Source organism: Eutrema salsugineum, unplaced genomic scaffold (genome assembly GCF_000478725.1).
Source record: "Eutrema salsugineum unplaced genomic scaffold, Eutsalg1_0 scaffold_20, whole genome shotgun sequence".
NCBI lineage: Eukaryota > Viridiplantae > Streptophyta > Magnoliopsida > Brassicales > Brassicaceae > Eutrema > Eutrema salsugineum.
In genome coordinates, this window is record NW_006256828.1 from 1,289,576 (window position 1) to 1,313,387 (window position 23,812).

The following is a 23,812-nucleotide window of genomic DNA, read 5'->3' on the forward strand; positions in this document are numbered from 1 at the left end:
TCGAGGAACCGCAATCAAACAAAATGACACACAGTATTAAGATTTGCCAATTTTTGAAAACAATTAGTTGTCTAATAACAGAAAGTTATTAAATTTTCAATTCAATGAAAGTACATAAACCAATAAATTGGTTAGTAAATGGGAAGTGTGACTCTTTTACGGTTTAAATATGTTCAGAAGTAGAAGCATGTTTTTAGTCGAAAAAAAAAGTAGAAGCATGTTTTTAACTTTTTTTTGTCAACAAGCATGTTTTTAACCTTGTGCTTACGACAAAAACAAAAACAAAAACCTTGTGCTTTGTCGACCAAACACAAAAAAAAAAAAATATTGTAATAACCTTTTTCTTTTCCTGTTCGATAAAATCAATTAAAATCTTCATGAACTGGTAGTCGGTACATTCAACAAAAAGAGAAGAAATAAAAAAAAAAGTTTCACAAGACTTTAAAACCCTGAGGAAAAGTACCAAAATGCCAATTTATTACTTGGTGATCATAGAGGTTAAAACTGAAACAAACAAACAAAAATAACTAAAGTTTGATTAAATCTTTGGGGTGAGCAAATATCTTGAAAAATTGGAAGAGTGATTGAACTATTTCTTTCTCTATATCTCAATTGCAGAAATTGAGTTTCTTCATGACTTTGGCATATGCTGGTGGTACTAGCCCAGGCTGTCTCAATCTACGCTTCGATTTCTTTGACTGCATCAAGTAATATATACATACGTTACTCTCAGCATCTATAAACCTGACTCGGAAGATATTAAACCTATGGAGATGGTATTGTAAATACAACTTTACCTAATATTGTCTCTATCTAGCCAAAAGAAGGAATCAACGAAGCAGTCAAAGTTAAAAAACTAGCTCATTCACATTTTCTATGTTAAACTTACTTTCACTGTCATCAGAAATCAGACCTAACCAAGTTCTGATCAACACTGTGTTCTTCCAGAGAGATTAGCCAAAAGAACAAATACATTCAGAGATTCATATTACCTTCAAGTGTGCGTTGTGGCGCTTGCCTTCTTTCCAGCGACGGATGGTACCGTCATTGAGTGGTTTAAACCTGTCTTTGTATGACCTGAGATATAGATTCCACAAAAATACTTGTTGAGAGAGATGTACAAACTCTCCGCTCAAAAACACTATGATGATATCTAAATCTTGGGATCAGAAACGTACGAATAAAACTTTATCTTGACTTTCTTGACTTTTGATGTGATTGGAGTCCTAGGTCTCCACTTCTTCTTCCATTTTGCCATTTTTTCCTTGGTACTGATATTCCGTACTTGGACAAACTGAATGCAGAGAGGATCAAAGTCGAAAGTAGAAAAACAAGATAAGCCATCAGAGATACAAAATTGATGTTGCACACTAGAAGAAACCATTGCTTTCTTTACTGTAAATGGCTATTTCAGATTCATGCACCTATAAACCCGAAACCGGTCAGGCACATCTACAAATTTGAAAAATACATGTGTATATAAGAGACTGAGTGACGTTACACTTGCAGCAACTAGTACTGATGATACAAAACATGATATCAAAAATGCAAGAGCTACTTAATCCCTTTGCTTATTGCAGATAATCCATAATCAGAGCCAGGACAATTTTGTTTAAGGGACACGAAATTTAAGAAATGTACATGCCAAATCAAATGTTTAGACTCCAAAGAATACATGAGTGTATTTTCAGTTGGCTTAAAAGAAGATGATATCAAAATGCGAGAGTGACTATGAACAAATAACCCCTTTCACTATTGTAAATTCAACTCATAATCAGAGCCAGAACGCTCTATTTCACATGATTGAACGCAAAAATTCAAGAACTTCACACAACAGATCGAAAGTTTAAATTAAATCAACAATCAGAGCCAGGGCGATTTTGTTTCCAATGAGCAAACAAAGAGCGCAAAAAATTCAAGAGCTTCACCCAACAAATCGAAAGTGTAGATTCTAAAGAAGCAATTCAAACTACATAGCTTGTAAGATCTTTTCCTCCCTCGATCGATTTTTCTCAATCACACAAAAAAAAAAAAACGAATACACCGAAAAGTGAATGAAAGCTCTCGTTTCGTTTCTCACTAACCAAAACAGTGAACGAGAGTATCGAATACTAGAAACTTACATGATGAGGAACAAAAGTAGAACCCATGGAGCAAGCATTCAACGGAGAGACACCGCTACGCGCGGCGGCGGGAACGAAGCTCCATTTGCTCGTCGTGGCGAAACCTAGGGTTAGTTGAGAAATCGGAGAAGACGGAGAATGGTGAATCAGACGGTGAGGAGCACCGATAAAAGAGAGATTTCGATTTGATTGGACGGAAATGGAACGTAGCTTGGTGCAGAACCTCTGCATTGTCGTCTCCAAGGAAGACAATTTTTTTGATAAATCTCGATTGTGTAAAGAGAGATATCGAGAGTTTTGGGTTTTGGAGCAGCGATTTTGTGAAATGAATGAGGGAGTGTTTGGGTATCAGGATAAGTCTACTTTTACGCTTAATCAATAATTTAACTTATACTTCACAATCATTCAAATTTAATTTTCTGACTTCGTTATAAGTTTGTCATAGAAAATAATACAGTATATACGTGTTTGCATCAATTATAATAGAAATAAATTAAATAATGAAGTGGCTAACTCTTTTAAAAACAAAGTTTTTGAAAAAAAAAACTAACTCTTTGTAAAGAAATTTAAATGAATTTTATCATTAAAAAACAAAGCAAATCGGTGGAGGTCCTCTGTACATAAATGTGATTCAGAATTATGAAATTTCGTTATTCTTTTTTGGGTTAACAATTGGGTTTACCTTCCTCTGATACCATTGTAAGCAAAATCAGATTATAAAAGAGAGAAGAATGAAGCTAAGAAACCAACCTTTTTATTTTAATCAATTTTAGAACATAATTATACCTGAATTTTCATTAAATCATTGTATATTTTTCTCACTGCGCCAAATGTCTTTACTCAATTGCAAGTCTAATGGATAGCGAATGGCATAACCACTACATCAAAATGACTTGGATAGATAAATTATGTCAACAAATTGGGCTAACTAATCATGGTATCAAAATGACTTCAAATTACTTTTAGATGAGACTTAAGAACATGTCCAGTAGGGGTTCATCCCCTATTTTGGGCTCGAAACCATATGCAAATCAGAATAAAAAAAATGAAAAAAGCTCATTTACGACGGATCGGTTCATCCGGTTGAACCGGTTGAACCTGATGAATCTGCCTCTTATCCACGTGGCTGTATGGGATTAAAGGAAAATTGAGATAATTTTGGGGGAGGAAAAAAAATGTTTGACCCAAATTTCATTTCTATTTCCCCGATATTTTTGCTCTCTCGTGTTCCCTTCTCCGGCGATTCAAGACGATTCGTTCGATTCTGTGCAAACCGGCGAAAGTTTCTGGTGGGTTGGTAATCATAGCATCGCGCTTCCGTCTCATCGTCCAGGTAATCCTCTGTTCTTCAGTTCTCGGTTTTTTTTTTTACGAATTCGCAGGATTAGGGTTTCGTATATTTTGGGGAAAAACTTGAAATCCAAAATCGGTCTTTTTTTTGGGGATTTTGGGTGGATAACGGATGCTTGCCTCTTTTTTGATACCCGTAATCGATTTTGGATATTGTATTTGACTGATTTCCGTGAATTTCAAATCGACGAAATTAGGGTTTTTGAGATTGGGGAAAAATTTGGGGGCTTTTTTTTGGGGGTTTCAATTTGGATAGAAAACATGGTTTTTGTTTCGGTTTAACTCTATTTCGGACTGGATTGCATGGTCGATGAATTATGTGATGGATTTGTATGCGATGAAATTAAGGTTTTCAGAAATTTGGGGAAAATTTTGAATGCCTTTATTTTGGGGTCGCAATTGAGTTAGTACAATGACATACATGTGCTTTACCTCACGAAGTCGCTTGCATGGTTGAGTGGATTCAATTGTTCAATTTTTATTCGATTGGTTATTGTTTTTTTTCCATTTGCCTCATTCATATATGTAATTTGATTTGCTGGTTCAAATATGTGATTTGATTTGATTTATGTGAGTTGCATCATTCGGGTTTAGGTTTAGATGCTTTATCGAGGATGATTCATATAGGTGATATGATTTGGTGTTTTTAATATGTGATATTATTTGATATATGTGCTTTCCATCTATCGTTTGTATGTTTTATGTTAGATGATTTGATCATCTTGCCTTTTGCCATTGTCGATGTTAAGTAGTTATCGATGATGATGTTGTTATTGATCATGTTTTGTTTATCGACAGGTTATGCCATCCTACAGCAGCAGATCTTCTAAAGAAGAGGTCCCGTACTGGGCATACGCTGATGCTACCTACGGCATATCAGAGAAGTGCTTCTGCGGTCGTATTGTGAAGCTTCAAGCCGACGCATCCGGTCGCAAGTACTATTCTTGCCCGGAATGGATTGATGAGGTATGATTTCTATCTTGGTTATTCATCTATTTCTTTATTTGAAGTTGTATTATTATGTTTCAAATAACCAACTGTTTTTAATGGTTGTAGGGCACCTTTGACCACATTCACTAATGGTGGGATCACGCGGTAACCGAACAATGTGAAATCCTCGCCACTAGGATAGAAAAGTAGGATGAGCTCATCCGCAGTGTTCATTGGGGTAGAGTCCACTCCGTTGATCCCTTTTTAGGAGACGTCCCTGAAGAGCTAACAAGGCTGCAGTCGGAAGTCAAGGTTTTGAAGGACGAGCTTCGTAACCGAGGTGACACTATCTCGAAGGACTTATTTGTTTGTGTCATTGCAGTTACTGCTTACATCTTTAGGATTTAGAAATGGCATCATTGATGCATTCCTTAATGTTATATTTAGTACTTAATTTCGGCTTATATCTTGTATTGTTTTTTTGTGAGGAATATTTGGACTCTGCGGAAATGGTAGTTGAGGGCATATGGCACCGACCCTGTGAAGGTTAGTCATTTCAAACTTTAATGCTTGTAAAGTTGTTCTCTGTTAGGGTTTTTGAAACTTGAATGTATGGTTACTTGTTGAAACTGGCTACGCCTCTTATGTTAGCTTTAGGACTGTACTTTCGTTATCAATGCTTGATAGGACAGGATAGTTTTACGTCTGGTGTTAACTGGTAGTTCGAACCTGTTTGACAATGTTTAGTAATTCATCGAGAACTTGAATTCTCATTTAAAAAGACACCTAACTACTAATTCAATACACGTAAAAGACACTTAGCCATAAATACACAGAAAAGACTTTCAACCATAATTTTAAAAAACACTCACCAATAAATTTAACTCTCTTTAACTCTCTCTTTTCACACTTAACCTCTCTTCTCTCTTTAACACTCTTGCACTCTCTTTTCACACTTAACCTCGCTTTTCTCTTTAACACTCTTTTCAATCTTAACCTCTCATAACTCCCTTCAATTCCTTCTCGCCTTCCATTATCTTTGTAAACCTTGTACTCTCGTTCACTATTTTCTCTTTTTGTTATCTAATTCTCTCTCTCTCTTGTTTAACTTCTTGTTTCACTTTTGCACTCTCTTCTAAACTCGTTCAACCTCGTTTCAATTTTTATGGCCTCTCAGAACTCGTTCACACAGTCCGAAGGGTTTGTAAACCTCCTAAACAGTCAGTTCAACACTGACTCTTACTCACCGTCCATAGACTTGGGATCATCAGATATTCCTGTGTTTAGTACACAAGGAACTGATGATCCTGCTGAACCTGCTCTGAAGAGGAAAGTCTGGTCGCCTAAGGAAGACTTGATCCTCATTAGTTCGTGGCTCAACACCAGCAAGGACCCCATTGTCGGTAATGAACAACGAGCAGGAGCATTTTGGAAGCGTATTCAGGTGTATTACAACAACAACGAAGATCTAGTTGGGTTGCCAAGAAGAGAGTGGTCTCAATGTAAACAGCGGTGGGGAAGGATCAATGATCAGGTGTGTAAGTTTGTAGGGTCATATGCGGCTGCGCAGAAGGAGAAACGAAGTGGTCAGAATGAGAACGACGTGATGAAGCTGGCGCATGAGATTTTTTCAACGACTACTCCATTAAGTTTGCTCTGGAACATGCCTGGAGAGAGTTGCGGTTCGACCAGAAATGGTGCACAAGTAGCAAATTCAAGACGGTGCTTCAACAAAAAGAAGAAAGGTTGAAGACTCGGCTCAGTTATCAACCTCCATACATGCAAGCGAGAATGAAGATGTGGTGGAGGGTCGTCCACCTGGAGTGAAGGCGCCGAAGGCCAATGCAAGATAGTCAGGTCGTGGTAAATCCGACAACAAGGACATGAAAGAGTTTTCTTCAATGTGGGAAATGAAAGTCAAGGATCTAGAGTTGAAAGATAAGATAAGAGACAAGAGGATTCTTGAGAATCTTTTGGCTAAGAAAGAACCACTAACCGAGATTGAAATGGCACTCAAGAACAAGCTAATTTGTGCTATGTACGATCTTTAGGGTATGAACTCTGTTATTCACTTTGTTTTAGATCTAGTTTCTATGTTATTGCTTCATCAGGTTTGTATTCACTTTGGTTTGGATTGTATGATTTTTAGATAATGAAGGTTTGGGTTGTATTCACATATGATTTTTGGATTTGAAAGTGTCTATTATGTGTTGCTTTGTTGTTTTTTCACAGCCATATATGTCTAATTCTCGTGACGTTATTTTGTTTTCAGGTACTGTCACTGCAACTTGGCCAGTACAACTTGGCTTTTGATCTGTGACCACATGGAAGAAAACTTTTGATCCGTGACCACATGGAAAGCTTTTGTCTCCATTCTATTGTAACCGCTTATTTTATGTTCTAATGTAGACATATGTTCTCAATTATCATTTTAGCCACATCTTGTAACTTTCTGCCGTGTATTTATATGACTCACAACATATATATTTTCATTCAGAGTTTCACTTTGCTATCAAAGCATTTCCTCTTGGTTTTCTTTGTTCTTTTCATTCAGAGTTGCAAACTTTCACTTTGCTATCAAAGCTTTCATTCATAGTTCCAAAAAACGTTGTTCTTTTCTTACTTTCAAATCTCTTCATTCCTTACCACTTTTAAAAAAACACAAAAAATGGCAGCATCTTCAAGCAATGGATATGATGATTCATATGATGATTCATATGATTATTTTCAAGATGATGCATTTGATGATGCAATTGATGATCAATTCGATGAGATGTTCGATCAGAAGTTTGAAGCCATGTTCAATTCTATAGTTAACCAGCATGCTGAAAGAAGGAAAAAAAAAAGAAACTATTTATTGAAAGAGAGCGAGAAGAAGGTCACAAGCGGTTATGGAACGATTATTTCAGTGATGATGCAATTTATCCGTCACATATATTCCGCCGCCGTTTTAGAATGAACAAGGACTTGTTCCTGCGTATTGTTGACTGCCTCTCCAATGAAGTTCCGTACTTTCAACAAAGAAGAAATGATATCGGAAGATTGGGTTTATCCGCTCTACAAAAGTGTACGGCAGCTATTCGTATAATGGCGTACGGTACGGCAGCTGATGCAGTTGACGAATATCTCCGGCTCAGGGCTAGTACAGCATTACTATGCTTAGAGAATTTCACTGAGGGCATAATATCCTTGTTCGGAGATGAGTATCTGAGAAGACCCACATCTGATGACTTCAACGGTTATTGAACATTGGAGAGGATCGGGGCTTTCCCGGGATGATAGGAAGCATTGATTGTATGCATTAGGAGTGGAAGAATTGTCCGACCGCATGGAGAGGACAATATACACGGGGGTCAGGAAAACCGACAATCGTTTTAGAGGCCGTAGCATCCCACGATCTTTGGATATGACACGCAATTTTTGGACCTCCAGGTACATTAAATGATAATAACGTTCTTGATCGTTCACCAGTTTTTGATGACATCTTGCAAGGGAGAGCTCCAAATGTAAGATATTGGGTAAACGGTAACGAGTACCGTTTGCCATATTATCTCACTGACGGTATCTATCCGAAATGGGCTACATTTATACAATCATTTCATCTTCCTCAAGGAGAGAAACATAGGTTATTTGCAAAAACTCAAGAATTCGTCCGAAAAGATGTGGAGCGGGCTTTTGGCGTTCTGCAATCTAGATTCGCAATAATAAAAAATCTGGCTCTTTTTTGGGATAAAGAAAAAATTGGAAAGATTATGCAGGTCTCTATCATATTACACAATATGATAGTAGAAAACGAACGACATGGCTACATTCGATTCAATTTAGAAGAATTCGAACAAGGAGAAGGAAGCAGAAATTCCAATGTCGATAGGACGTATTCCACGCGTATGCCTACAAATGTCTTAAATTTGATGATGGCAAAACGAAACAAAGTCCGTGACCGACAAATACATGAACGCTTGAAAGAAGATTTAATCGAAAATATATAGACTAAATTTGGTTAAGTTTTTTTTATATTTCAAATATTGTATGTTTTTAAGATTATGTGTAATGAATTATTGTATGTTTTAAGATTATGTATAATATTTAGTATTTTCTATTATCATAAATGTTTTTTATTTTAATTATTAAAATTATTATTTTAATCGGGATGAATCCCATTTAGGGATTCATTACTAAAACCCCAATTTTACATGAAGTTGTTCCTAAATCACACAAACCCAAAATAATATTTTTTTAATCCGATGAACTCCTCTATGGAAGTCACCACTGGACATGCTCTAACTTTACGCTCTACCATGTTACCAAATTTTAGCACAGTTTATCGAAATGACAATTTATGATAATTCTATGTAGTGTAATAAGAAAAATCTGCTGATCTTGGATTTTATTATTGACTTGACATTTACATGCATTTTCATGGTTTTTTGGTTTTCATGTCTATTTAGAAGTTAATGTCTAGAGAGTCTTGTAACATATTGAAATATTTAAGATACATTTAGAGACTATAGAGATTTTTTGGACTCCGGAGTTTGGAAGAAATGAAATTCTGTTACATAGAAAAAAGACGGTGAAAAAGAAGGCGTTCCGTTGACTGCCGCTGAAATTGTTTTTATTGATTAACAGCTAAATTTTTCACTTCAAAGAAATATCTCAGTAACAAAAAACTAAAATTTTTAGTATCTTAGGTTTTTGAATTAACAATTAATTGCTGAAATTTGTTTTATTGAGCAACAACCATAATACAAACAGAACTATTTGTTGGAATCGGTCATCTTTGTTGTAACTTATCAATATCATAGCTAAAACAACTACAAAACGAACGTAATGTACTCACTCCACATCTCCACATGATATCAAAAAATTAGCTAAAAATTGGGTGATCAAACAAAACTGAACCACGCTAAAAAGAAGTAGGCGAAAAAAAAAAAACACATTACAAAAAGAATTATAAAGAAATGGGCCTGTCCGCCAAAAATAACGAACTGGGCTTTACACATGAGTGGATTATTTAGCCGTAGAATTAAAAAAAAAAAACCTAAAATTGAACCGAGAAATAATAAAAACCCTAAACGAAATTGGCGAAAGAAATAGTCTTGTTGAGATCGCCGTTTGGATCGGTTTTTTTATGAAACCATCGGCGAGATATCTGAGGAGATAACCGAACCGAACTGAATTCGCTTCAGCAATCCCCGAAGTCTCCAACTTTAGCCTTAGTTTGGTCCGAATGAAATCCTTAATTTCCCAGAAGTAATGACGAGTAGCTCGTCTTCTAAGAAACAAGCTCAAGATCAGCCTGACATTAGTGGATCCACTTCCAAATCGCAGAGAACCAAAATGAGTAAATCCGATGAAAAGGTCTGTGTATTTCTCTAATTCCAATTCGAATTTTGTTTCGCAATTTCAGTGTGAGGACGAAGAAATCATCAGAATTGTTGCAGCATTGGTCATGATCAAATGCTTAGGAATACTAAAAATCATCTCTTTTTCTCTGTGTCTGGTGATGTCTTTGTTTAATCTGCAGAAGAAGCTTAAAGACATTGAAATAAGCGTTCCACTTGTGTATGGTAATGTAGCATTCTGGCTTGGCAAGAAGGCTAGCGAGTAAGTGTTCTCTGAGAGGCTAAATTTGGGATTTGAATCTATTTTAAGTGAGTTATGAAAAAACCAAACTCGTAACTTTTTCCAAAGTCAAGTACTTTTGAAATTTTCCATTTGGGTTTATTGTTTACTGTTTTAGATCTTTTGACTAGTAACGAAAAGTTCTTAATTCCAAAAGAAAACTTTAAAAAGTTTATATTTTGACAATACCCTTTCATTTTCATGTTTCTCCAGGTATCAATCTCACAAATGGGCTGTATATGTTCGTGGGGCAACAAATGAAGATATCAGTGTTGTAATAAAGAAAGTGGTTTTCCAGCTTCATTCTAGTTTCAATAATCCGACCAGAGTTATCGAGGAGCCTCCATTCGAGGTATCTGAATCTGGTTGGGGAGAATTCGAAATTGCAATCACATTGCATTTCCACAGCGACGTCTGTGACAAGCCATTGAGTTTGTAAGCACCCATATAGATAATCTTCTCTATAGCATGTTGCTGGGACAGTGTCTTACGAGTTATTGTTGTTTTTTGGTAACTACGCAACAGATATCATCATTTAAAGTTATACCCTGAAGATGAATCAGGTCCTTTGACAATGAAGAAGCCTGTGGTTGTGGAATCTTACGACGAGATTGTGTTTCCTGATCCTTCTGAGAGCTTTTTAGCTAGAGTTCAGAATCACCCGGCTTTGACGTTTCCAAGATTACCTTCCGGTTACAACTTGCCTGCTCCTAGTATGATGTTCTGATCCTAAAAGCTTTTGCTTTCTTCTTTAGTTTGATCATGTCTTTAAAATTGCCTCTTGTTGATAGTGCAAGTCGAAGATAGTGGTAAAAAGAAGCGTGGTGATACTAAAGATCATAGTTTGGGACAGTGGTTCACTAGCTTCTCTGAAGCAGATGAGTTGTTACAGCTCGCTGCTGCTCGTCAACAGGTAATTTAACCAAAGACTGGAATTTTTTTTGTCAAATCTACATTTTTTCTGGTGCGTTTTAATGAATTGAATCGGTTTTTTCAGGTTCAAGCTCATATTGCGAAACTCAGGCGACAAATAAGTTTGCTAGAGGGACAGAATCAGACCATCAACAAAACAGGGTCTGATCCGTGAGTCTTGAGTCTGTAGCCATTCTTGCATTGAGTGTGAGAATGGCTTTGTTGTAACCTTAATGTGTATCATTATTTAGCGTAGAGTTATTTTACAATTCCCTTTTTTTCTTGTATTGATAAACATAAAAAAGATTAGTTGAGAAAAATGTATTTAGGGTCTCCTCCTCTGTTCCAGTCTTCGTTTCTCTTCAGGATTGTACAATCCGTTTCACGGTTTGGTTGATGTTCTGTTTTTTTTTAATATAACTGTTTTTTTATCGGTTTTGTAAATAATGAAATCAAATTCAAATTTTGTAAATCGGTTTGCTAGTGAAACTTCAGTTTGGTTTTTTGGAAAAAAAAAAAATATATATTAATCTGTGTTGCCCTTACAGAAAGTCCATCACTGTGACGCAAACTACAACGTGATGGATACGTTAACTAAATGATTCTCTCATTCAACTCCGAGGGCCGACCGGAGCTTAACCAAACCGTTATCTGGTCTATAGTAACCGGTTTTCGGGTCTGGTGTCCACGATGGCTTCTCTACGTTCGTTTTCGCAGCTTTCGTATTTGTTATCTTCTTCAGCTCTTCCCCTCTCATCACTTTAGCTTCTCCTTCTGAGATTTTCGTTGAATATCCTTTTCTACGATCATATCAAAAACATTATTATAAATATTGACAAAATATAATCTAAATCGTTAAAAGATTAATAATACCATCATGACATTGATTATGGTATTATTGGATTATATGTTATAAATATTGATTATGGGATTGAGAAAAATAAAAATACTCACCGTGGAATTGTGTTCGAGATAAAATAAGAGAGACGTCTAGAAAGAGAGAGAGAGATTGAGCCATTTTTTATTTTATTTTTTTCTGAAAATGTTAATCAAGAACTTAACCAAAAAAAGGAAAAATGTGCTAATAGAGAAGAAGCTTACTTTAGAATGAATTGGCATTACCGGAGGGTGAGCTTTATTTATAGACAAGACATAACCATGTTTTGTTTTGGTTGATAAAGACATGTCAATGTTGTTTAAAAGTATATTTTGATATAACAATTATAGAACCAATTATATAAATAATAAATAAAGTCAATATTTGACATTTAAATGATGAATTCGATCTTTGGATGGAATTACATTTGAGATTTTTATGATGAGTGTGTCTGTTAGAGAGGCTGGTCAACCGTTGGTGTAGCTTCATATGTCGGCTGAAACATTTTCGACTGTTGGATCATGGAATGGAGGCGGACGTGTCTTGATCGGACAATCGGACGTCAAATAAATTTTCCTTTTCAACAATGTTTACGAAAATATACGACGTATAAATTCATGAATATCTAATTATCATGGTCTAAAAAAGAACACGTTCTGATTTTTGTTGACTTCCGTGTAACGTATGACTCTATTTAACCAGGTCATATCTCTATCAACCTATCAAACCGATGCAACCAACATCTGGTTTTCTCGGTAAATATAGAAAACACAGAGGATATTTTACTAACTTCGGTCACAAGCATCATCTCTTGTTCTCCTAATCTCCTTTATTCTTCTACTTTACAGTTTAAGTAGTTTTCAGAGCGGAGTTATTTACACAGTTACACAAGTAAGTTTCAATTGATTTCAGTAAATACAAAGAGACATTTCTAAGAATCAAAAGCTATTCCGATGGACATTTCCTCAACGCTACACCATATTTTATGTATTACAGAATATGGCTAGTTCGTGATTGTTGTCTCGTCAAAAAGTGCGAATAATTAAATCTAATAGCATAAAAAGAGGGTCTCATCATTGGAAGCTGCGTCCTCAATCAAAATTGGCAGATATATACATGCTCACAAAAAAAGGAAACTCAATTCTCACCAACACACCGATGATGAGATTCGTGTCTATCAAGTATTGTCACCTAAGAAAGCGAAAACCCGTCTCTTGAAAATGCGTGCTAAATCCGTGATTTCCAATGTCCTCATTCTCTGAACACTGTTTTCTGGTTGTCCAAGTAAGTTTCTTTTACGAGATAATCTTGTCGCTGCATCAACCGTTAGACTCGCCATGTCTCTGCTCTTTGTTAATTCCCTTAAAATAGTAGATGAGCTTGAAGAGCCAGAGACCAGCCTGTTTAGTAATATCAGTATCTCTCTCATCAATAGTGTCCTGTGTCAGTTAAAATACTAAAGTCCGTCAGATTAAACCGTAAGCACAAACTCTCTGTTCCTGGAACTAATCACCCGTAAAAATTATCACCTCGCTTTGAAAAAATCTGCTTTTGGGTGGAACTCTGTTGATTCCGACTCTACTTCCGCTACTAACAGATGCAGTATCAGCATTAAAAAGTTGGTGTCTTGAGGTAGTTTGTGATTGGAGAGTAGTTCATAGCCAGAGTTTCCTGAAGAAGCTACTAAAGCCAAGATCATTATGACATTTCGACAGAGATTCAGATCCTGAAATTTCAAATCAAACAAAAAGTTTTGTTAAATCCAATTCTACTTGACATGAGAAATTCTCTTTGTTTTGTTTTTTCGTACCTCTGATGTCTTTCTGGGAGAAGTTAGACAATCTGCTAGACCTTCAAAGATCATACCAAATGCTTCCAAAGCAAAGAGGATTCCTTCGGTGACGTTTCCAGAAGCCGATGACTTCTTCTCATCTTGAAGAGAATCAAATCTTGCTAGTAGTTTAGGGCCTATGAACAGAAAATAATAAAAAGTCATACTTTGGGATAGATAATAGGTTAGAGAAGAAAGAAGAGCAACTTTCATAAAGATGGTTTTATCATAAAATAGCACACTTCAAGCTAATTCGGTACTTACAGTTGAGCAGCAAGTAGAAAAGATGAATAGCTTGTTTCCGCACACGTAAACCAGCTTCCTTTCTTAAAAGTAATGAAATGCTCCCAAACACTTCCTTCGAGACAAAACTGGTCAATGAATAGAATTTTACCGTTACACGAGTGCTGATGTTAGCAGACTAGAAAGAGAGAAAAAAGGTTAGAGTGCTTACGTTTCTCTCTCTGTAAAAGCATCAGTTCTCATCACGATTATGTTCATTATTGACACTGCTTCCAGTTTCACATTCGCTTCGGTTCTTCTACTACATATTTGGTTCATCAATTCAAACAAAGAATGCCAGTTTGGATCCCAACTTGGCTGAGCTGTATCACTATCTCTTTGACTCTTATTGCTTGACTCCGCATCAGATCTTCCCTGTAATGGGATATTACTTGAGTAAACTGACTCTCCAATGGTCAAGTTAGTCTTCCTTCTACCTTTGTATTCGTGAATTTCGGCGACCTCACTAGAGCTGGCCTCCTCACCTGTATAGAGAGCACTGAAAAAAATCAAATCAAAGTTCATAAGAATGATATACAGACTATTTGTTTTGTCATGAGAGCTCAAAAACCTATTTTATGAACTTACTAGTAACTTCATATAATAAGGGATCAAGAAAACAACAACTTATCACAATCAATGCTTTATGTCAAACGTAAAGAATTTAAAGCAAAGAAACATTGTCGAGAATTAGAAAACTAAATGCAGATAGAGAGAGTAGATACCTGGCTTCAAATCTCTTTTCAAAACCACATATATGTTCCAACAGAACATGTAGTACATGTAGAGATCTATAAACAAGAATGGCCTGCAGAACAAATGAATAAATAAAATCACAAAAAGGGAGAAACTAAAAGAGATCCAAATGCTACAAATTGCAGATAATGTCTTAAATCTAACTTACATTTTCCGCCTTACAAAGATTAAGTAGTGGTTCAACCAAGGTCTTCATATTTACCAACCCATAGCTGATCTGCAGCGGATATAGACAGTTTTATTATATAGTATGACCTATAATTTATAAAAAGTATAATGTTCGAGCAAAAAGCCTTACCTTTGTTACAGCAGAGTACAACTGATAAACTTTTACAGATTCTAATGCTTTGGAAGATTGCATATTCGACGAGGATTTCACTGCCTGTTTTTCTTTTTCTTTTTCTTGGGGAGGCGTACTCATTTCCATAAAACTGAAGAGAATCTGGAGATCTGTTGAACAAGCCTGTAGCAACTCTGATATTAGATTTTTCCTCGGATCTTGATAATGTGAGGTGCTCCAGATATCAAGCAGTTTCTTTGAAAGGTCAGCATGATTGGCCAGATCCGCCTGAACACCAGTGGTCTTGAAGCCTGACTTAAGCCAAAGCAAAAATTATTAATAGAATAACCCAAAAAGTTCTGAAATTTTTAATCCACACAACAAAACTTCAAAATCTACAAACTGGTTACTGCCAATAATCTACTAATACATACTTCTTTTATCATCTACCGCCATTGTTGAACCGTTCTCTCCATCATTTACTGAAGTTGCAACATCTGGTTCCCTGTTTCACAAGACTTCTTCATTAGACAATCATTAATGATTTCTAAAAGAGAGAATTAAAGTACCAAGCTATTGGATGTGTAGATCATGCAACATAGATGTTCGCTTGCACCCCAGTTACTCAACATGACAAACGAATTAACCTTCCAGCAATGCGGTTCACTACTTAAACTGTTTGTCATAGTGATGAGAATGCAAGAAACTCCAAATGATTGGACACTAACACACAATATTCTACAACAATAGAGACTTAATGGCAATGCTAATTCAGAAACGGATCCAAAAGAATAATATTTACTCACAAGTTAGTTCTCTTAGAAGCATGAACTGTATCACCTCGCCCATTAGTTTCAGTATGCGAGTTTTTCGTCTGTGTCTCTTTGTTTTTCCCCTTTATATGCTGTGAGCATTCTTGTTGCTGGAACAATATGGTAGTAACCATCAAAGATCTTTCAACATTTCGAAGACTTAAAAAAGAAATTCAAAAATTAAGCAGAAAGCACAAACCATATCCAGTAGCTGCTTCGAGACACGTCCCAGCTCCTTCTGTTATCATACACACCACAAAAGAACAATATATGAGAAACCAAAAGATACATACACACATACATACAAGTAGCAAAAAATATCTTGGTGATCACAGAGACAATAATCAACAAAACCCTAACCTTTAGCCGATCGATTTCGAGATCTTTCTCGCTATCACAGCGACGAGTCGAAGAACTCGGAGAGATTGGTCGAACAGTAACCACCGAAGAGTTGGGGCAATCCACTAACGCGTCACTGAAACCGCTTACTCTTTGAGAGAGTACTCTCGGTGGAGAATAGCTGAGGAAAGGATCACGAGCTGGAATTTTCCCTCGTTTTCCCGCGGATTGTAAAGGCACAGGGTGAGGTAAAGACGACGAAATCGTCGCCGGAGCCGGAGACGGAGCCGGAGGTGGTACAATCGCTGGAGCAGAAGGAGCCGGTGATTGCGTCGCCGCCTTGTCCATGGCATTAAAGGCTTCCTGAAGAAATACCTCATCCCACTCCTCAAGGTATTGTTCATCCATCATCGCTCTCTCTCTCTCTCTCTCTCTCTCAGCGAGTGAGAATTGAGAACGAGAGAGTGAAGAAATCAAAATGCCAGAAGTGGCAATACCACTGGCAATGACCCGACCCGACCCGACCCGAAAACTTCAGTAGCTGTAGCCCGGACAGACTAATGGGCCGTAAATAAACAAATTGACCTTTAAATATATTATTATTTACATTAAAGTCCTTTCAAACTTATATCTTTTAGATAGCGGCCCCGATAGTTCTCTTTGATTATCTGATTAGCAAAAGACATAAGGGAGAAGGGTTTTTAGGATTTTTTACGCCCAGCTTTGATATAAGATCGATTTCCTTCATCTTCGTTCTGCTTCGTCGAGAAATTATCCGCCATGGCTGCTCTTCAATACTTGGAATCTCAGAAAAATGCGCATCCTGAGCTCGGCGAATGGTACAATTCCCTTGCGGATCTGTATCAGAAAAAGCTCTGGCATCAGCTCACCCTTAAGCTCGAACAGTTCATCGCTCTCGCTGTCTTTCAGGTATCTTGCTTCTTCTCCGTTTTGATGGTTTTTCCATATCTATTCGCGTTTTTTTTTTCTGTAGTAGTTAGTAGTCCTTGAGGATTTAGGGTTCATAGATCTCGAGAAAGTTGGTAGAAGATGTGTTTTACTTCCGGAGGATTCAGAGATCCGTTTGGAAGATGATAGGGGTTTTTTCGAGTTAGGCTAACCTTAGAGATTTATCGAGTTAGAGTTTTTTAGATTTGCTGAAATTCGTGAGTATTCAGTTTTGTTATCGATGAACTCCGTGACGTGACCGAGCTTGAACCTTTGGTCTCAGAGATATCTTAAACCTTTCTTAAACACCTTTTTGAATCTTGTTTTGGCTTGGTTTTATCCAGTTCTGGTGTCTACTACTATTGATATGCCTGTTAACAGTGTCTTGAAAGAGCTTGTAGAATCATTATATCCGATGATTGATTTAGTTTTCGATTGAATCCAAGTTTGTGTGCCTATCTTAACTTGTTTCCTTGTTATAATGTAATTTTTTTCTCCCATTTCAGGCTGGCGATGCTTTGATACAGTTCTATAACAATTTCATCACTGACTTTGAGACGAAGATCAATCTCCTGAAGCTTGCGCATTTTGCTGTGGTTGTCTCCCGGCAGTACCCTGAGAAAGAAGCTGCAGTTAACTATCTTGAAGGAGTGATTGAGAAACTCAGAGCCACTAAAGAGCCTCGGATAACTGAACCGATCATTTATATAGAAACACAAAAGGCTTTATTCAAGCTTGAGCAAGGGGACCAGAAAGAGTGCAAGAAAATCTTGGACGATGGGAAGAGCTCTCTTGATAGTATGACTGACATCGATCCGTCGGTCTATGCCAACTTCTATTGGGTTTCTTCTCAGTACCATAAGTTCCGTCAAGAATTTTCTGATTTCTACAAAAGTGCTCTACTTTATCTTGCTTATACGTCTGTGGAGGCACTCTCAGAATCCTTTAAGCTGGTATGTCCTTGTTACGTTGCTTATCTTGTTCTATGTGTTGCTTATCAAGTTTCCTGTTGATAATTGTGGATAAGAAAGTTGGCGAAATTTAGAGGAAACCTGAGAAAATAAATGTTAGCTGCTCTAGCTTCCCTGTATTCACCGAGAATATTACTAATACCATATCATTTCTGTGTCCTTCAGGATTTGGCTTTCGATTTGTCACTTTCAGCTCTACTTGGAGAAAACATCTACAACTTTGGAGAACTGTTGGCCCATCCCATTGTAAGCTACTGAAAATTTTTCCTCTGTAGATAAGAGGTTTCTTGTTGATCTTTCGTCGGTCGGGGAACATGGAAGACAGCTTCTAAGTCTCATGGTATAGTTATGCCTAGAATTATGTAGGGATCTCTTACATGTAGTATTTCTTTTGTTACAGTTGAAAAGTCTCCTTGGAACAAATGTGGAATGGCTTTATCACATTCTCCAGGCATTCAACCATGGTGATTTAGTTCAGTACCAAGAACTGTGCCGTGTGCACCACGCGTCATTGATTGCCCAACCAGCACTGGTTGAGAATGAGCAGAGACTACTGGAAAAGATCAACATTCTCTGCCTTATCGAGATCATCTTCAGGTAACTTTCTCTCTAGGAAAATAGTATCTCACACCATTTTTACATAATAAAAATCTTGTGCTAATACAGTTACTCTTAAAAACCATACTTGTAGCCGACCTGCTGAAGATAGGACCATTCCTTTGAGTGTCATTGCTGAGCGTACTAAACTTTCCATTGAAGATGTTGAGCACCTTCTCATGAAGAGCCTTTCTGTAAGTAGTTTCCTCTTGCCTCTTTCTCTCTTGTTATGTGTATGCATTTGAGTTTGTTTTCCCAATGTTGATCAGAGAACTCTCGAACATTCTTGACGTAGAATGATTGTGATTGTGTTTGTGTGAAATCTTAAGTGCAAAATTAATGATGCAGGTGCATTTGATTGAGGGCATTATAGATCAAGTGAATGGAACAGTTTACGTCTCATGGGCTCAACCAAGAGTATTGGGGATTCCACAGATCAAGTCCTTGAGAGATCAATTGGACAGTTGGGTCGACAAAGTTCACACCACTTTGCTATCCGTTGAAGCTGAGACACCAGATCTTGTTGCAGCATAAGAAACCTTCTTCTTCTACTTGGGTCTTTTTTCTTCTTCTTCATTTTGAAGCGACTGATTGTAACTTTCTGTGGGATTAACGCAAGTTTTTATTTCAGTATTAGAAATTACAATTGCTCTCTCTTTTGTTCCATTTCAAGATTCTCTTTTTAACCCGTTGTTTGCCCACCATAATGTGCAAATTGGAATCAAAGATACTACTCCTATGTTTTGTGTTATATAACGAATCAGAAGTTGTAAAGAGAAGCCATATAAAATTCATGGAAATATATAATTCAGTTTACTCCACTATCACTATTAATTAATGATTTGATTACAATACAATCCAATGAATGCAACCAGAGAACAAATACATAGCCAAGAAATCAATTACTTCACAATCAAAACCCAAAACCCAATATAAGTATTTAGCATAAACATTGTATTGGATTTTCCTCTTCTCAAGTAACCAAATCAAACAAATTGGCAACCTTGATAAGAAAAAAAAAAAGAGTAATAGCTAAAATTACTCAAAACACTAAAATAATTAAAAAGAGTAATAGCTAAAATTACAATACATGTCGGGGGATTCCAGTTCCATCCAAATACACACCCGAAACAAACTAAAAAAAAAACAAAAACAAATCTCGACATAAAAACCGGTCAATTAATTAAAAAAGAGCAAACTGAACCGGTCGGTTAAGTAAAATCAAGCTTCCAAAAAACCGGTCATTCTAAGAACGGAGTTCCGGTGACGACTCAAGTCTCTTCCTTTGAGAGTACAAACGGAAAACGCAAGTTGCTCTTTCATTCTTCTTTCGATTATTATATGCGGAGGAGTCTTATCCTCTTCCTCCTCCATCGTTTCCCATCCCGTACACCGGAAATTACTCGCCGGAATTCTCACCGGAGACGTTTTCTCCGCCGTATCCCGCCGTTTTGTGCTCTTCTCCTTTTTTCTGGTGTTAGAGTGTTTAGTTATCCGGTTATACTCTGGGATTATGAATTTGTCGGAAAATATAATGTCTGATTCTTGAAATTCTTCCGACATTGTAATATCAAAAAGATTTAACGGAGAGAACTTTTTTAGAGATGATCGGTAAAGATTAAGATGGAGAAGAAAACATAACAATGGGGAAAATGAAATTTATAGACTGAGACGTATGGTACAAAAGAGAATCTTATGTCTTACACGTAGGATCTACGTATATAAATGTGTATGTATACATTTGTAATACGTGTACGTGTATAACTAAATCTAGTGTTGCATATGATGACGTCATCACGATACGATCATTCTATGTGAAAGTACGTGGAAGCTTCATCTGAAGCTTCATCATCACTTTCATGCCATGTAAGTATACAAAGCTTAATGAGATTTAAGACAAAGAACTAACTACTTTTGATTTCATTGACTAAGTTTAAACCTTTTAATTACCATAATTAAAGATTCGTGCATTGATTTACATTTTACAAGAATGCTTTGACTCGTATATTAAGTTATTAACTAACCAAAAGGTTAGTATTAAAAAACAAATTAAGAAGGTAGATGAATTCTTCTTTTGTCTTACACGTAGGATCTACGTAAACAAATTAAGCTTAGTGACTTTGCATTGCTTTTTTTTTTTTGTTACATTGTAGCATTGCAGAACTGCCAAATCATACGAAAAGATGTTCAATGGAATGATATAATTATAAATAATTTAAAACTATATATAAACTGAAAATAAGAAAATAGATAAATAAGTTGATTTTGAATCTCTTTTCATTAACTAAACGTTAAAAATATTGTTGAATGGTGTCCAAAAAAAATGGTTGAATGACTAAACATGCATTCTTAAAATTGTGTGGTTGATAAAATCTTATCAAACCATGAAACTATTCTGCCAGCTTACCGAACCATCAATTGAGAATCTGAATTATTAATAAAGATTGATCCTTTTTGATTAATGAATTATGAAGATTTGATGTCATAGTATTAATTTGAGTATCTACAACAACAAAACCACAATGAATTATTGGGAAAGAGTTGAGTCGGTGTGAAACAACAAAACGCAACCAGCGCGGCGCGTCCAAAAGAAAAGCTTTACGCGTTTTCCACCTCAACGTCACACGTGTACGCGGTTAATTTAGTCCAATTCCATCCACTGGTTTTCTAACACGTGTCATACTACATTCTAAACTTCTGCCACAAATATAACGTCATCAAGTGCCCCACGTATTTGTTTTATAGGCACAGTCACTTTCCTTTGCGATTACAACGTGGCGGTTTATTCTTTTTGTTGCATTTGCATTTTGGAATTTATTTTAAAGAAACTCAGACGGAAAAATCAGATGAAAAAGAAAATCAAATGAAAAATGAACATAAAAAACATACGACCAATCGTTCTTACGTTTTTTTTTTCTTTAGCTAAAACAGACGGCAAATCATTCAACACAAACTTAGAAAAGGTCAAAAAACCAGTTCAAGAAGTGGGGATTGTTAAATTAATAATTTACTTTGATAAACTAATGTTGGGAAGTCTTAACACGAAATCTCGATTCTGAAGTAGTTTCTTGAAATCCTGTACAACTATGGATGGCGTCTTTTTACCTTTTATTTGATCATTTTTCGTAGAGTTAGTGGTAAAAGCAAACCAAAAAAAATAAAATCAAATGCATTACAAAATAAACGACAAAAGAGATTAGCATTTTTGAACTTCAACATATGAGATGCAGTAAAATGTAAATTACACTGTTTTCCCGAAAATATCATTTATTATTCAAACCAGATAGTTTTGATTAGATCACATCAAACAACATTCTTTCTAACAAAATGTAGAATTTCAAAATGTGACCAAGTTAGTTTGTTCAGGAGTACAATGGTTGTTGGTTTCTGGATTAAGGCCATCTGCATTTCAGAGGCATAGCCGGCCCTAAACTGCATATTTTTTGTATAGGCCACAAGCTATAAAACAAAAAATTGGCTGTTTTACATATTTTTTTCAAAAAATAGGCTGTTTTATCTTTAAAAATTTTCATGTAAACATAGGGACTACAAGCCCATGCTTGGTTTGCTTGGGCTCAAAGCCGGCTCTGTAATCGACCTTGTTGATTTCTTCTTAGTCTACTCAATGACAATAATGACAATAATGATGAGAATGCTTCTTTGATTTTTTTTCAGACAAAGAAAGAAGTATAATGAGGTTGTCAAACACATGTTTTCAAGCTAAAATAATTTGAGATTTTAGAATAATAGGTACAGGTCACCACTTTTTTTGAAAGTTTAACCAAAAAAAAAAACTTTTTTGAAGAACACATGAGTGAACTACAAAACATTCTTTCTTTCTTTCCCTTTGATCCCATAAATCCAAAAACTAATAAAACTACCCTAAAAATCCAAAACGTCGAAATATCCAAATCTCCCAAAGTAAGCAAACAAATGATTAAACCAAGGAAACAGCAATTGGACTCCTCACAACATGAGTTCCATCGGTCCAACTAAACCATCCAAACCGATACCGATCCCTCCGAGCCTCACCTGTAAACTCGTATCTCGGTGCTTCAAAAATAATATTGAACCGCTTTTTCTGACCAATCCGATCAAAAACCAGCACATCCGGTTCAGCCTGAACCGAGACACCAAACGGCTGTTGAACATTGAAGTAATACTTGCTTGATGTTGCATTACCTGCTAGTCCAACACAAGTGACAGTCCTCGTAACGCTCACTGTCCCAGTGAGATATGGGATTGAGATTGACGGGTAATTTAAGTTATAAGCAGGAGGAACATCGGCAGGACATCGGAATGTTGGGTCAATTTCGGTTATCCCAAGTGAGCAGCAATAAAGAAGGTAAGATCGGTATGATGCATCGTAGACTAAACCGGGATATGCAGCTTTTGTTGGTCTGAAATGTCCTGAACCAAGTGCAAATGGGTCTGCGGGGTAAGCATCATAGTCTTTGATCGGTTCATTCTCCTCGTTGGTCATTGAAGCTACACTTAAAAAAAAAAGATATTAATTATCAAAAAGATCACCGATTTAATCAAAAATCAAAATTTAATCCAAAATGAAATAAACAAATTTAAGTTTTGTTGTTTCTATATGGGAACAAAACATAGTCTGATCAGAACCATAAAATCACAACACATGAAAAGCCTTAAAATTATCTAAAATTTTCTTAAAGGTTCAAATAGATTTTGCTAAAGAAAAACTGAAATTTCAGACCAAAACCGAAAATCGAAATAAACCAAATAATATTTCGATTTGTAGTCAATTTTTATACTTTTTTTAACTGATTTTTTTAAATCAAAAACAGGAAATTTTTGTTACCTGTAGTCATGAGAGCAGATCTTATAGCAGCACTACTCCATGTAGGATGAATACTTTTAAGAAGGGCAATTGCACCAGCAACATGAGGACAAGACATAGAAGTTCCTGAGTCGATATTATAATCTGTAACTCGTCTGTCTATTGAGACTTTGCTCGCTGAATCTGCCCCGCTCCATGCGGCAAGTATGTTCAGCCCTGGTGCAGTAATATCCGGCTATAAAAAAACAGTAAAAAAGGTTAGTTCCGGTGATGTTTCAAGCCACTTTTTTTTACTTTATTTCGAAATAAGAAATAACAAAATAGTTTACCTTTAAAATGTTAGGATCAGAGTCTCCTGCTAGGAAGCCTGGTAGAACA

The 23,812-nt window shown here is 36.3% G+C and overlaps 8 protein-coding genes across 8 annotated transcripts in view; 4 read left to right on the top strand and 4 right to left on the bottom strand.

The window, feature by feature from the left end:
• Positions 1-369: 369 nt before the first annotated feature.
• LOC18015912 lies at positions 370-2,418 on the bottom strand. The gene is made up of 4 exons (XM_006398175.2): positions 2,124-2,418; positions 1,179-1,294; positions 993-1,077; positions 370-698 (listed from the first exon to the last, which is right to left on the bottom strand). The coding sequence occupies exons 1-4, from the start codon at positions 2,352-2,354 to the stop codon at positions 609-611; spliced, it is 522 nt and encodes a 173-aa protein (XP_006398238.1). The 5' UTR covers positions 2,355-2,418; the 3' UTR covers positions 370-608.
• A 3,150-nt stretch (positions 2,419-5,568) lies between these two features.
• LOC112086432 (glutathione S-transferase T3-like) lies at positions 5,569-6,153 on the top strand. The gene has a single exon (XM_024155351.1). It carries the CDS (start codon positions 5,569-5,571, stop codon positions 6,151-6,153), a length of 585 nt encoding a protein of 194 aa, XP_024011119.1.
• A 918-nt stretch (positions 6,154-7,071) lies between these two features.
• LOC112086433 lies at positions 7,072-7,649 on the top strand. The gene is made up of 2 exons (XM_024155352.1): positions 7,072-7,202; positions 7,313-7,649. The coding sequence occupies exons 1-2, from the start codon at positions 7,072-7,074 to the stop codon at positions 7,647-7,649; spliced, it is 468 nt and encodes a 155-aa protein (XP_024011120.1).
• A 1,811-nt stretch (positions 7,650-9,460) lies between these two features.
• On the top strand, positions 9,461-11,368 carry LOC18015913 (transcription initiation factor TFIID subunit 14b). Its single transcript, XM_006398176.2, has 6 exons — positions 9,461-9,761; positions 9,928-10,007; positions 10,239-10,460; positions 10,551-10,738; positions 10,817-10,938; positions 11,023-11,368. The coding sequence occupies exons 1-6, from the start codon at positions 9,657-9,659 to the stop codon at positions 11,110-11,112; spliced, it is 807 nt and encodes a 268-aa protein (XP_006398239.1). The 5' UTR covers positions 9,461-9,656; the 3' UTR covers positions 11,113-11,368.
• Positions 11,369-12,852: 1,484 nt separating this feature from the next.
• On the bottom strand, positions 12,853-16,538 carry LOC18015915. The gene is made up of 12 exons (XM_024155169.1): positions 16,136-16,538; positions 15,975-16,013; positions 15,770-15,885; positions 15,398-15,468; positions 14,982-15,274; positions 14,832-14,900; positions 14,653-14,735; positions 14,100-14,426; positions 13,910-14,016; positions 13,625-13,782; positions 13,344-13,540; positions 12,853-13,253 (listed from the first exon to the last, which is right to left on the bottom strand). Exons 1-12 carry the CDS (start codon positions 16,523-16,525, stop codon positions 12,992-12,994), a joined length of 2,112 nt encoding a protein of 703 aa, XP_024010937.1. The 5' UTR covers positions 16,526-16,538; the 3' UTR covers positions 12,853-12,991.
• Positions 16,539-16,797: 259 nt separating this feature from the next.
• Positions 16,798-19,318, top strand: LOC18015916 (26S proteasome non-ATPase regulatory subunit 13 homolog A). Its single transcript, XM_006398179.2, has 6 exons — positions 16,798-17,044; positions 17,569-18,015; positions 18,199-18,279; positions 18,434-18,630; positions 18,725-18,824; positions 18,979-19,318. Exons 1-6 carry the CDS (start codon positions 16,895-16,897, stop codon positions 19,162-19,164), a joined length of 1,161 nt encoding a protein of 386 aa, XP_006398242.1. The 5' UTR covers positions 16,798-16,894; the 3' UTR covers positions 19,165-19,318.
• Positions 19,319-19,616: 298 nt separating this feature from the next.
• LOC18015917 lies at positions 19,617-20,231 on the bottom strand. The gene has a single exon (XM_006398180.2). The coding sequence runs from the start codon at positions 20,191-20,193 to the stop codon at positions 19,852-19,854; it is 342 nt and encodes a 113-aa protein (XP_006398243.1). The 5' UTR covers positions 20,194-20,231; the 3' UTR covers positions 19,617-19,851.
• Positions 20,232-22,567: 2,336 nt separating this feature from the next.
• LOC18015919 (subtilisin-like protease SBT5.5) overlaps positions 22,568-23,812 on the bottom strand; it is a 4,560-nt gene continuing 3,315 nt past the window's right edge. Inside the window, exons 8-10 of the mRNA XM_006398182.2 lie at positions 23,752-23,786; positions 23,456-23,669; positions 22,568-23,118 (exon numbers count right to left, since the gene is read on the bottom strand). Of these exons, the coding sequence (XP_006398245.2) occupies positions 22,568-23,118; positions 23,456-23,669; positions 23,752-23,786 (800 nt within the window). The remainder of the gene's footprint in view (positions 23,119-23,455; positions 23,670-23,751; positions 23,787-23,812) is intronic.

What these genes read in the sequence shown, in the direction of transcription:
- LOC18015912 (XM_006398175.2), bottom strand. Translation starts at nt 2,354, where the DNA reads ATGCAGAGGTTCTGCACCAAGCTACGTTCCATTTCCGTCCAATCAAAT. An exon ending in GTCAAGATAAAGTTTTATTC is followed by an intron (nt 1,078 to 1,178) that starts GTACGTTTCTGA and finishes TCTATATCTCAG; the next exon opens with GTCATACAAAGACAGGTTTA. An exon ending in GCCACAACGCACACTTGAAG is followed by an intron (nt 699 to 992) that starts GTAATATGAATC and finishes TACTTGATGCAG; the next exon opens with TCAAAGAAATCGAAGCGTAG.
- LOC112086433 (XM_024155352.1), top strand. Translation starts at nt 7,072, where the DNA reads ATGGCAGCATCTTCAAGCAATGGATATGATGATTCATATGATGATTCA. An exon ending in GATCAGAAGTTTGAAGCCAT is followed by an intron (nt 7,203 to 7,312) that starts GTTCAATTCTAT and finishes CGATTATTTCAG; the next exon opens with TGATGATGCAATTTATCCGT.
- LOC18015913 (XM_006398176.2), top strand. Translation starts at nt 9,657, where the DNA reads ATGACGAGTAGCTCGTCTTCTAAGAAACAAGCTCAAGATCAGCCTGAC. An exon ending in TGAGTAAATCCGATGAAAAG is followed by an intron (nt 9,762 to 9,927) that starts GTCTGTGTATTT and finishes TTTAATCTGCAG; the next exon opens with AAGAAGCTTAAAGACATTGA. An exon ending in TTACAACTTGCCTGCTCCTA is followed by an intron (nt 10,739 to 10,816) that starts GTATGATGTTCT and finishes TCTTGTTGATAG; the next exon opens with TGCAAGTCGAAGATAGTGGT.
- LOC18015915 (XM_024155169.1), bottom strand. Translation starts at nt 16,525, where the DNA reads ATGATGGATGAACAATACCTTGAGGAGTGGGATGAGGTATTTCTTCAG. An exon ending in CGAAGCAGCTACTGGATATG is followed by an intron (nt 15,886 to 15,974) that starts GTTTGTGCTTTC and finishes ATATTGTTCCAG; the next exon opens with CAACAAGAATGCTCACAGCA. An exon ending in GGCGGTAGATGATAAAAGAA is followed by an intron (nt 15,275 to 15,397) that starts GTATGTATTAGT and finishes GGCTTAAGTCAG; the next exon opens with GCTTCAAGACCACTGGTGTT.
- LOC18015916 (XM_006398179.2), top strand. Translation starts at nt 16,895, where the DNA reads ATGGCTGCTCTTCAATACTTGGAATCTCAGAAAAATGCGCATCCTGAG. An exon ending in AACTGTTGGCCCATCCCATT is followed by an intron (nt 18,280 to 18,433) that starts GTAAGCTACTGA and finishes CTTTTGTTACAG; the next exon opens with TTGAAAAGTCTCCTTGGAAC. An exon ending in CTTATCGAGATCATCTTCAG is followed by an intron (nt 18,631 to 18,724) that starts GTAACTTTCTCT and finishes CCATACTTGTAG; the next exon opens with CCGACCTGCTGAAGATAGGA.
- LOC18015917 (XM_006398180.2), bottom strand. Translation starts at nt 20,193, where the DNA reads ATGTCGGAAGAATTTCAAGAATCAGACATTATATTTTCCGACAAATTC.
- LOC112086432 (XM_024155351.1), top strand. Translation starts at nt 5,569, where the DNA reads ATGGCCTCTCAGAACTCGTTCACACAGTCCGAAGGGTTTGTAAACCTC.